The 11,999-nt window shown below is 42.8% G+C and overlaps 1 protein-coding gene across 3 annotated transcripts in view; it reads left to right on the forward strand.

Moving 5' to 3' along the window:
• Positions 1–273: 273 nt before the first annotated feature.
• LOC127662456 (fibronectin type III domain-containing protein 4-like) overlaps positions 274–11,999 on the forward strand; it is a 13,379-nt gene continuing 1,653 nt past the window's right edge. Inside the window, exons 1-6 of one of the 3 annotated variants that reach the window (XM_052153633.1) lie at positions 274–672; positions 769–927; positions 6,258–6,373; positions 6,503–6,707; positions 7,964–8,053; positions 10,134–11,999. The exon at positions 10,134–11,999 is cut by the window's right edge and continues 704 nt beyond it. In XM_052153633.1, the coding sequence (XP_052009593.1) occupies positions 858–927; positions 6,258–6,373; positions 6,503–6,707; positions 7,964–8,053; positions 10,134–10,381 (729 nt within the window). In that variant the 5' untranslated portion in view covers positions 274–672; positions 769–857 and the 3' untranslated portion in view covers positions 10,382–11,999. Of the gene's footprint in view, positions 928–6,257; positions 6,374–6,502; positions 6,708–7,963; positions 8,054–10,133 lie in introns of all 3 variants that reach the window. The other 2 variants (XM_052153634.1, XM_052153632.1) reach the window with 2 other exon arrangements.

An 11,999-nucleotide genomic window follows, 5' to 3' on the forward strand; every position in this document is an offset into this window, starting at 1 on the left:
TGTGTGAATTGAATAATATGGAGTAGAATAGAATAGTCAAAGAATAGCTAGTCAATAGTTTTTTCTATTATATATATTTTCTATTAGATATATATATTTTTATATTCGCAGACCTATTTGGATTTAGTCTATGGTTCAAAGATCTTGTCTATCTTCTCCCATCTGACATTCTCCATCTCGAGTATTCATCTTCATATTGCAGCAGACTATCGATGCACAAGTTCGACGCATGTCATAAATCACCCCTCACAGAGCGGCTGATTGTGTGTTTGGATGGACTGCATTCATCGCGGCTCCTCTGTGCGTCACGCGGCTATTGAAGGTGAATGAGTGACTGCTGAGAATCATCTGGCCACCTGTGGGTCATGTGCTCGCGATGCAGCGGACGCCGCCGATTTATTGATATTCTTAAAACGTCGTACACTAGCGAATAAAAGAGCTGAAGGCAAACTTGCGCTCGCGCTCTGACAGACGCCACACGCTCGCGCCTGGTGTGTTACATGCACAATGAACGTGTTTATAGGAAAGACTGAGGATTTAACAGTTTGAGTGATATTTCTGTATCGTCATTGCGAGAGAGCATCTTCTTTGGGCTTCGGTGATGCGGGTCTGGATCGCAAAAAAATTGTGGTGCATTTCGGAGCTCTTGCATTTGACAATGACATCAAGGCTGTAAGGATGCTGCCTTCAGTTGTTTTCATCATAACAATGTTTTTGGACATTCTAGTGAGAGTTTGAGAGTTTCAATCTAATGCATTGTATTTATAGCCGTATAATTGCTGGAGAGATGTCAAGTTCCCGTTACCTTTCCCTGGAAATTGGTGTCACTCGTCTGGATTGACTCGTTTGAGGAAGATATGATTTCTCTCACTTTTGGGAGACTTGTTTTGTCTCTGTTTGGATGCCACATCTGCTTAGCTGGGGCAAGTAAGTAAAGTTGTCCTTCTGTCTAATAAACAGTAAATGTCTCATGAATAAACTTTAAAACTATTTGTATAGTTAATGTTTTCTCATGTGTGATGGTCAGCATTACTACAGTCTATAAGCATGACAGTGCTGTGTAATCCTATCAGGGTGTTTTCAATGCAAACTCTCCCCAAGCCCAGTAAAAGGAGACATTAAGGAAATTGGCTTTCACACAGCTTTGATTTAATGGGCCAGTAGATATTGGTGAGAGAATGACCTATAGTATATCATGTCAAATCATGACATTTAAGTACCAGTCCGATAAGAATGATGTATGTTGAGCTCTATAGGGTCTTAGCATCTTTCTCTATAAGGAGCATTTTTATGATCTTAAATGCATTGGGTTTTTTTTAGTAACAGAATACAGTAACTTCTGTCTATCTTCCCATTTCCCCAAATGTACCGGCAACCATTTACAGTTAGAGATATTATATTTTGGCAGACATTCTGAAATGTTTTGGTGCACTTATTCTTATCTGGACAATTTATACCAAAATGCAATATCCTCATAATTTGTAATGTTTGTATTCATGTGGCATTGATGGGGGGGGGGGTTACAATGTGAAGAATTGCCATGTTTCCATTGATTATGGTATAAATATTGGGGGTGAGGTGGGGGGAGGGTGATCTACGCCCCTGATAGCATTGGCCTTAGGTTATATAGAGCCGATGTTCTCTTTTGTTGGTGAATTACAAGATTAAATGGTGAGTGCACAGTTACTCATCACTCTGACGCAATGTTTGCTCTGATGCTGAGGTCCACGAATGTGTTTGATACTGAAACACTGGCTGAATTACAATTGCAGGCCAACAGTATAGCCACATATAGATCTGAATGATTTAGGTATGTTTGATTTTGAAATGAAAACTAGTTTGGCCATGATTTGCCATTATTAGAATGGGATAGAATATGGTCACATGACAAAGTTAATTGTACAGGTAATACTTGAGGACATAAACAAGTCTGTGCATTGTAGAGTACACACGATACAAGACAATATGCACCATGTACAATACAATCACTATGCAATACAGTACAATGTACAAGAAATAGTGCAGATGTAAAGTCGATTCCCCTGAGAAGTGATGACATGATGGCGCTTTCAACTGGGTCTCATGACAAGTCGTAATAATAGTATGAAATGGCAAAAACGTTAGACATCCTATGAGTTGACTTGTACAAAACATACAACATTTATTCCCATATAGAAAAATAAACAAGCCAATGAACGATGTTAATACGATTTTACTTAATTTTAACCCCTTACTCAAACCCTAAATCTAAATAAAGTGTTAGAAAGGAGGCTAACTAAAATTTGAATTTGAATGATTTGAAACTCTGTTAATGTTGACTCTGAGTCAGGGCTGGACTGGTAATCTGGCATACCAGGCATTTTCCTGGTGGACCGACGCACTTTGGGGTCGATCTGGGGCGGACTGGCCATTGGGAGAACCAAGCGGGCCGGTGAGTCGGCTGCGAAACATGCCGAAAGGGCTGCTCTAAGCAAAACTGAGCCGCCTCGATATGCAGGAAAGGACAGCAACCACCCCAGCACCCCCCCTAACCCCAACAGTTGGGCCAGTTACCATGTAAAATCCTCAATAACGTTTGGCTCGCACCCCACCCACCCCTCCACCCCAACAGTTAGGCCAGTTACCGTGTAAAATCCTCAATAACGTTTGGCTCGCACCCACCCACCCCCTCCACCCCAACAGTTGGGCCAGTTACCGTGTAAAATCCACAATAACGTTTGGCTCGCACCCCACCCACCCCCTCCACCCCAACAGTTGGGCCAGTTACCGTGTAAAATCCTCAATAACGTTTGGCTCGCACCCCACCCACCCCCTCCACCCCAACAGTTGGGCCAGTTACCGTGTAAAATCCACAATAACGTTTGGCTCGCACCCCACCCACCCCTCCACCCCAACAGTTGGGCCAGTTACCGTGTAAAATCCTCAATAACGTTTGGCTCGCACCCCACCCACCCCCTCCACCCCAACAGTTGGGCCAGTTACCGTGTAAAATCCTCAATAACGTTTGGCTCGCACCCCACCCACCCCTCCACCCCAACAGTTGGGCCAGTTACCCTGTAAAATCCTCAATAACTTTTGGCTCGCACCCCACCCACCCCCTCCACCCCAACAGTTGGGCCAGTTACCGTGTAAAATCCTCAGTAACCTTTGGCTCGCACCCCACCCACCCCCTCCACCCCAACAGTTGGGCCAGTTACCGTGTAAAATCCTCAGTAACCTTTGGCTCGCACCCCACCCACCCCCTCCACCCCAACAGTTGGGCCAGTTACCGTGTAAAATCCTCAATAACGTTTGGCTCGCGACCCCACCCACCCCCTCCACCCCAACAGTTGGGCCAGTTACCGTGTAAAATCCTCAGTAACGTTTGGCTCGCACCCCACCCACCCCCTCCACCCCAACAGTTGGGCCAGTTACCGTGTAAAATCCTCAATAACGTTTGGCTCGCACCCCACCCACCCCCTCCACCCCAACAGTTGGGCCAGTTACCGTGTAAAATCCACAGTAACGTTTGGCTCGCACCCCACCCACCCCCTCCACCCCAACAGTTGGGCCAGTTACCGTGTAAAATCCTCAGTAACCTTTGGCTCACGACCCCACCCACCCCCTCCACCCCAACAGTTGGGCCAGTTACCGTGTAAAATCCTCAGTAACCTTTGGCTCAGCACCCCACCCACCCCCTCCACCCCAACAGTTGGGCCAGTTACCGTGTAAAATCCTCAGTAACCTTTGGCTCGCACCCCACCCACCCCCTCCACCCCAACAGTTGGGCCAGTTACCGTGTAAAATCCTCAGTAACGCTTTGGCTCGCACCCCACCCACCCCCTCCACCCCAACAGTTGGGCCAGTTACCGTGTAAAATCCTCAATAACGCTTTGGCTCGCACCCCACCCACCCCTCCACCCCAACAGTTGGGCCAGTTACCGTGTAAAATCCTCAATAACGCTTTGGCTCGCGACCCCACCCACCCCTCCACCCCAACAGTTGGGCCAGTTACGTGTAAAATCCTCAGTAACCTTTGGCTCGCACCCCACCCACCCCCTCCACCCCAACAGTTGGGCCAGTTACCGTGTAAAATCCTCAGTAACGCTTTGGCTCAGCACCCCACCCACCCCCTCCACCCCAACAGTTGGGCCAGTTACCGTGTAAAATCCGCAATAACGTTTGGCTCGCACCCCACCCACCCCCTCCACCCCAACAGTTGGGCCAGTTACCGTGTAAAATCCACAATAACGTTTGGCTCGCACCCACCCACCCCCTCCACCCCAACAGTTGAGCCAGTTACCATGTAAAATCCTCAATAACGTTTGGCTCGCACCCCACCCACCCCCTCCACCCCAACAGTTGAGCCAGTTACCATGTAAAATCCTCAATAACGTTTGGCTCGCACCCCACCCACCCCCTCCACCCCAACAGTTGGGCCAGTTACCATGTAAAATCCCGGTCTGATTTCTCTTCCCAGTCCAGCCCTGCTCTGAGCCATGTCACGGTATCTTATGATTTCTTCACCTCATACTAATTTTTACAAGTTGTCATGAGACTATGTTGGACACAAAACATTACTCTTTGTTTGAGCTTCCCAACTGGCTTGATAAAGAAGCACTGGGTCAACCAAATGAGTTTGGGATGGGACTATCTTTTTGTAAATCCATGTGGTAACACAGAAATGACTTCTCCTTTTAAACATACATGTAATAGATATGAGGTAAATAACAAATATTTGAGATCAATTAAAAGAAACCAGAAAAACTGGAAATGTTAACAAAACAATGCATTGTACTTGCATATGCACATGTATGCAAACAACAGTACAGACATGCTAGTATACATAAAATCAGAGACTTTGCAAAACAGAGTTTACCACTGTGGAACGCCACTCATTTTGACCAACTCGGTCAAGCTCATCCCATTAAAGAGAAGAATTCAAACCAGACTTCGGTTGCACGATCTCCCAGCAGAGTGAATCAGCTAAATACAGAAGTGTTGCATATTTATGAACTTGTCTTATTATAGTTGATAGTTGAACTGGTGTCAAGTGGGTCCTTGGATGTTTTGGTGAAGTGGAGACAGCAGTAAACCATAAATACAACAAAGCATCCAAAAAATACTTCACAAACATCATACATTTAGCATGAATCAGTTTTTCTGTAAAACTGTTCAACATTATAGTATAGATTAATATTAGTTAGTGCAGGTGACATGAACTAGCAATGACAATTTGTAACAGCATTTTTTAATATTGGTGTTAAAGGGATAGTTCACCCAAAAATGAAAGTTCTCTCATCATTTACTCACCCTCATGCCATCCCAGATGTGCATGACTTTCTTTCTTAAGCAGATCACATATGAATATTTTTAGAAGAATATCTCAGCTCTGTAGGTCCATAAAATGCAAGGGAATGGTGATCAGACCTTTGTAGCTCTGAAAATCACACAAAGGAAACATATAAGTAATCCATAAGACTCTAGTGGTTTGATCCATGTCTTCAGAAGAAATATGATAGATGTGTTTTTTTTTTTACTCTAAATCTCCACTTTCACTTTTACATCTGAAAGTGAAAGTTAAAGTGGCGATTTAAAGTAAAAAATGACTTAAATGTTGTTCTGTTTCTCACCCACATCTATCATATCACTTCTGATGACATGGATCAAACCACTGGAGTCTTATGGATTACTTATATGTTTCCTTTATGTCATTTTTGGAGCTACAAAGGTCTGATCACCATTCCCATGCATTGTGAGGACCTACAGGGTTGATACATTCTTCTAAAAATCTTCATTCATGTTCAGCAGAAGAAAGAAAGTCACACACATCTGGGATGGCATGAGAGTGAGCAAATGATGAGAGAATTTCCATTTTTGGGTGAACTGTCCCTTTAATGTTAATTCACAAATATACCGGTACATTTATTCATTGTTAGTTCATGGTTGGCTCAAAATGCATGAATTCATGTTTACGTATATATAACGTTTAATGTTAAAACTGCTTTATGGTAGTATATGCATTAATTAACATTAACTAAGATGAATAAATGCAGGAAACCTTTTGTTCGTTATTAGCTCATGTTATCTATTGCATTAACTAATGTTAATGTGTAACAATGTAAGTGTTAACACACATATAGAAAAATGGATCTACAGTATATGCTTTTACCATTTGATATACTGGAAAACTCTTCACACTGGTTGTTGTGTATATGTTTGTGTGAGCAGGGGTTTGTGCTCATAAATGGTTAATACTGGGGATTTGTATTTCACAGACCGCCCGGCTGCTCCTGTAAATGTATCTGTTACTCACCTGCGGGCCGATTCAGCTACTGTGTCCTGGAATATTCTGGAGGGAGAGACCGTAATTGGCTTTGCCATCTCACAGCAGGTCAAAGAATGTTATTACAACAATGTACAACCCTAAAGGAATAAATCATAATTGATTTAATTTCTCCAAAAATTGCCCTGATAAATCCAATGTGCTCTGACTTCAAATGTGTGTGTGTGTGTGTTTTAGCGTCAGGACGGGCTGATGCAGCGTTTCATTCGTGAGGTGAACACAACCAGCCGAGCTTGTGTACTTTGGGATCTCGATGAAGACACAGATTATATCATCCAAGTCCAGTCCGTTGGACTGCATGGAGAGAGTCTGGCCAGCAAAAAGATTCACTTCAGAACGCTTAAGAAATCCGAACATTTTCAATCCGCCATGATGGATCAAGGTACATATGGCCTGATGGACCGTTCTCAGGATCACTTTAAAGACCCCATGGACTCTATGACAAACACGTTTTTTGTTTCCGTCTCGGTCCTGTCACTCTGTCAGTCTGGGTTTTGTCTGACTTTATCGTCCCATGTCTGTCTTGTGTTTTCGGTCTGTCTTGTTTCATGTCTGGAGCATGGTGTCTGGATCCTGACCCGTCTGTCTGGTTCGGTTTAGGTGTCGGGATCCGGACACTCATGCTCCATGTCTTGTCCTGTATTGGCGTGAGTGCATTGCGCTTGTCATCTTGGTAATCTATGTCTGTCCCTCGCGAAATTGGACGCACGTTGTGCTCACTTTGCACTGCGTGCACGGGTCACTAGCTGTCTTAATGTTGTGCTGTGGTACGGTAACTTTGGTCTGAGGTGTCGGGCACAGGTGTCCTGTCTTGTGTTTAGTGTGAGAATGCGTGGCATCACTATGTTTGGCATTGCCATGCATTCTCTCATCTTGTTTGTCGGATGGCATGGGCGTATATTGCCTTAGTGGCTTGGCGATGTGCGCTCATGCCATTCGGGTGTTTTGTTGTCTTGTGAGAGCACGTGGTTTTGTTTTGTTTTTGTATCTCCGTGTGTCTCTGTCTTACGTCATACCCCGCCTCCTTGTTTGCACGTTATTAGTTTATTAGTCACACCTGCCCTTTCTTGTTAACCTGTTGATTTCTCTCCCTATTTTAGTATCCTCGTGCTTACTGTCCTGTGCCAGTTTGTCTTGTGTGTCTTGTGTGTATTCTAGTTGGTCCTGTTGGTTGGTCTTGTTCCACTCGGTCCTTTGTGTTTGCCCCGTTTCCAGTCCAGCCCGTTTCCGTTAACCTCTGCCTCAGCCTGGACACCTTTTTTCCCCATCGGGGTAGTTTATGTTCGTTTTCCCCTTTGTGGGAATTTTAATAAATTCCTTGTTTTTTGAGGCTTTAATAGGCAACCTGGGAAGTCCGGGAAGGGCTCATTTTTTAAGTTGCGTTACAAGCTGTTCACACATTGGCGAATATTACATGAAAATTATTACATATTGCACCTTTATCTTTGCCAACCAGTGTTCATTTTTACACCATTTTTATTATAAACATAGTGGTGACCGTAATGCTAATAGATATGGACCAAATGTCACAAAGCTTTTTGATTTCATGGGGTCTTTAAAATCATTTGGCTATTGATAATAGTGATTTTACTCTTCTTTTTAATCAGCTGACATGTGTTGTTTTATGTATCTGGTCAGAAGACCCAGCGGTTGAGGGATTAGACATATCCAGACATCTACTATCTGGAGAGATACTGATCATTATGATGGTGCTGCTAATGTGGGCAGGTAAACATCCTGAAGAACAAAGTACCATTGTTTTTTTTATTTCATTTACAACTATTATGATTATATCTGATGTGAATGCAGCTGTAATATGTCATCAGCATCTATCTATCTGTCTGTCTGTCTGTCTGCCTAAGTTTCTGTCTGTCTGTGTATCTGTCTGTCTGTATCTATCTGTCTGTCTGTCTGTCTATCTGTCCGTCTATGTTTCTGTCTATCTGTCTGTCTATCTGTCTGTCTGTCTGCCTAAGTTTCTGTCTGTCTGTGTATCTGTCTGTCTGTCTGTCTGTCTATCTGTCCGTCTATGTTTCTGTCTGTCTGTCTGTCTGTCTGTCTATCTATCTATCTGTCTGTCTGTCTGTCCGTCTATGTTTCTGTCTGTCTATCTATCTATCTGTCTGTCTGTCTGTTTCTCTGTCTGCCTATGTTTCTATCTGACTGTCTGTCTGTCTGTCTGTCTAAGTTTCTGTCTATCTATCTATCTATCTATCTATCTGTCTGTCTGTCTGTCTGCCTATGTTTCTATCTGTCTGTCTGTCTATGTTTCTGTCTGTCTATGTTTCTGTCTGTCTATCTATCTATCTGTCTGTCTGTCTGTTCTCTGTCTGCCTATGTTTCTATCTGTCTGTCTGTCTATGTTTCTGTCTGTCTATGTTTCTGTCTATCTATCTATCTGTCTGTCGGTCTTTCTCTGTCTGCCTATGTTTCTATCTGTCTGTCTGTCTAAGTTTCTGTCTATCTGTCTATCTATCTATCTATCTATCTATCTATCTATCTATCTATCTATCTATCTATCTATCTATCTATCTATCTATCTATCTATCTGTCTGTCTGTCTGTCTGTCTGTCTGTCTGTCTGTCTGTCTGTCTGCCTATGTTTCTATCTGTCTGTCTGTCTGTCTATCTATCTATCTGTCTGTCTGTCTGTCTGTCCGTCTATGTTTCTATCTGTCTGTCTGTCTATCTATCTGTCTATCTGTCTATCTGTCTGTCTGTCTGTCTGTCTGTCTGTCTGTCTGCCTGCCTATGTTTCTGTCTGTCTGTCTGTCTGTCTGTCTGTCTGTCTATACTGTACATATACATTTCTGGAAAAAAATTCTTGAAGGCCTCTTCAGGTCTCCCATCTAACCATTAAACGATCAGGTGGAGGATCGGTGGTGATCTGGGGGTGCTTCAACAAGACTGGAATCGGGCAGATTAATTTTTGTGAAGGACGCATGAATCAAGCCACGTACAAGATTATCCTGGATGAGAACGTATTTCCTTCTACTCTGACAATGTTCCTCAACTCTGAGGATTGCTTTTCCAGCAGGACAATAGAGATGTCACACAGACAGGTCAATCAAGGAGTAGATGGAGGAGCACCGGATCAAGACCCTGTTATGCCCAGCCCAATCTCCAAACTTGATCCCCATTGAAAACATCTGGAGTGTGATCAAGAGGAAGATGGATGGCCACAAGCCATCAAACAAAGCTGACCTGCTTGAATTTTTGCACCAGGAGTGGCATAAAGTCGCCCAACAGCAATGTGAAAGACTGGCAGAGAACATGCCAAGACGCATGAAAGCTGTGATTGAAAATCAGGATTATTTCACCAAATATAGATTTCTGAACTCCAATTCAAAACATTAGTATCGTGTTGATTAATAATGAATATGAACTTGTTTTCTTTGCATTACTCGAGGTCTGAAAACACGGCAGCTTTTTTGTTATTTTGAGCAGTTGTCATTTTCTGAAAATAAATGCTCTAAATAACAATATTTTTATTTGAGATTTATGAGAAATGTTGTCAGAAATTTATAGAATAAAACAAAAAATTTCATTTTACTCAAACACATACCTATAAATAGTAAATCCAGATAAACTGATCATTTTGCAGTGGTCTCTTGATTTTGTCCAGAGCTGTACGTACAGTATATATACATATATATTTATTGTTGACCTTAAGAAAAGACAACAGGTACTTTTCTCCTTTCAACCTCAATTTTGATTTCCAGATGGAAGATAGTGTTTTTTTTGTTTTTAATTAAAGATAACTGATCCCTGTCATCCCTGTGATCCAATGTATCCCTGTCTCATTGCAGCTGTGATTGCGCTCTTCTGTAAGCAATACGATATCATCAAAGACAATGACTCCAACAACCACAGTAAAGAGAAAACAAAACCTCTGTCTGAGCAGAGTACACCAGAATACCATAACGGAGGCCTGCTGGGCAGCAAGGTAAAACCTTCACATTTGACCAACACTTTAACTATGTTCGGAAAACTGAATTCTGTGCAGTATATTCTGGATACCATTTTATTTATTTATTTGACTAAATATAGCATGTGAAACAGAGACATTTAACAACAATACAATTTTAAAACAGTAGTATGCTGCATGCATGCATGTTTAATTCTGCATGCTGCCTCCAGTTATCATATTGGAAGTAAAAATGGTTATTTTGTATTTTAATCCAATTTTGTGTTAACTCTTGGCAGTCCAGTGGAATAATGAGTTGAGAAACAGATTGCAGAAAAGCACATTGCAATGTAGGATACAAGAGTCCATGCAATATGCTCTGTTGTATACACTAATATATTTACGATTGAAAACGCATTGATTTAGCTCTGTTAGAGCCTGTCAGCCACACTGGAACGGCATTTTTATTCCAATGAAAATAGAGACTTTCAAAAATGCCCTATAGTACTCCGGGGTGGACTGGGAAGAGAAATCGGACCAGGATTTTACATAGAAACTGGCCCAAAATTGGGGGTGTCGCTCATTTTAGCTTAGTGCCGGTTCTTCCGATGGCCAGTCCGCCCCTGATCGGACCCAAAGTGTGTCAGCCCACCAGGAAAATGCCCGGTATGCCAGATTACCAATCCAGCCCTGGCTGATCGTCATAGTTGCGCAGCCTCTACTACAGTGACATCATCGTAAACACGACACAAACTGACCAAAACAATAACACGACCGCTAGCTGTTAGCTACTAGCTCATTGTGCTGCATAAAGCAGTTGCATCATGGTGATTTTACACAAGTGTAACAGTTAAATTGGCCTGGATGTTTAAGAAGCTTTCCAGTAGCTGGTCAACTAAATAAAGTGAAGCTTTCATGCAGAGTAAACGTACCATCCTCCAGCCGTGGCCAAGTCCAGGGCACTCTCCCTCCCATTGCTCACCGGTGTAGATAGCGTCCATTTGGTCGAAACACTTCCACTTTCCCATGATGGTTCTGTAGACACTTGTGTTTTTTACTTTTCCCTACACTGTTGGTAGGTCCGGTGGTAGCCGTGTGCGGGCAACAACTGAAATACTTTTTCATTTCGTTCGTCGCTAACGAGAGGAACGTCTGCAACTCGTTTATTGACCACGGGGTGGTTTTGCGCATGATACTGCTATGGCTGTAGCTATCTTTAAAACTAGCGGGTTGATGTCACGGGTCGGAAATCCAGCGACGCTGGTAGTGACGATTCTCTCGGACAATCAGTGATCTCTAGGATTTTTATGTCAAATTTAGTATCAGCTCGGCTCGCTTGGAACCTCGACCGAGGTGGTACTATCAGGTACAAGGTACTATCCACAGTGGAAAACCCCCAAAAAGTGAGCAGAGTTGAGTCGAGTTGAGTCAAGTTGTACCGTGCAGTGGAAAAGCCCATATACTGAAGATTTTCTACATATTGTCCTTACTGTGTTACAGAAATAAAGCATTTTAATGCAACCTCATCTCACTGATTGAATGTTACTATAACTACATTTTTGACTTTGACAAACCGACGTTTACGTGCCGCGTTCTACGTTTCGTTGCAGTTTCCTGGTGAAATGACCACTAGAGGCACTACAACAGCTGTGTGTTTTATTCGCTTTCACTCAGATGGTGGCTGATTATGACTTTATCACTTATTTTTAGCACTGTTACACACTGCTATGTTATGATATCGCCAGTGCATCGTTTGAAAAACGTTACA

The sequence above is a fragment of the Xyrauchen texanus genome, chromosome 22 (genome assembly GCF_025860055.1).
Source record: "Xyrauchen texanus isolate HMW12.3.18 chromosome 22, RBS_HiC_50CHRs, whole genome shotgun sequence".
NCBI lineage: Eukaryota > Metazoa > Chordata > Actinopteri > Cypriniformes > Catostomidae > Xyrauchen > Xyrauchen texanus.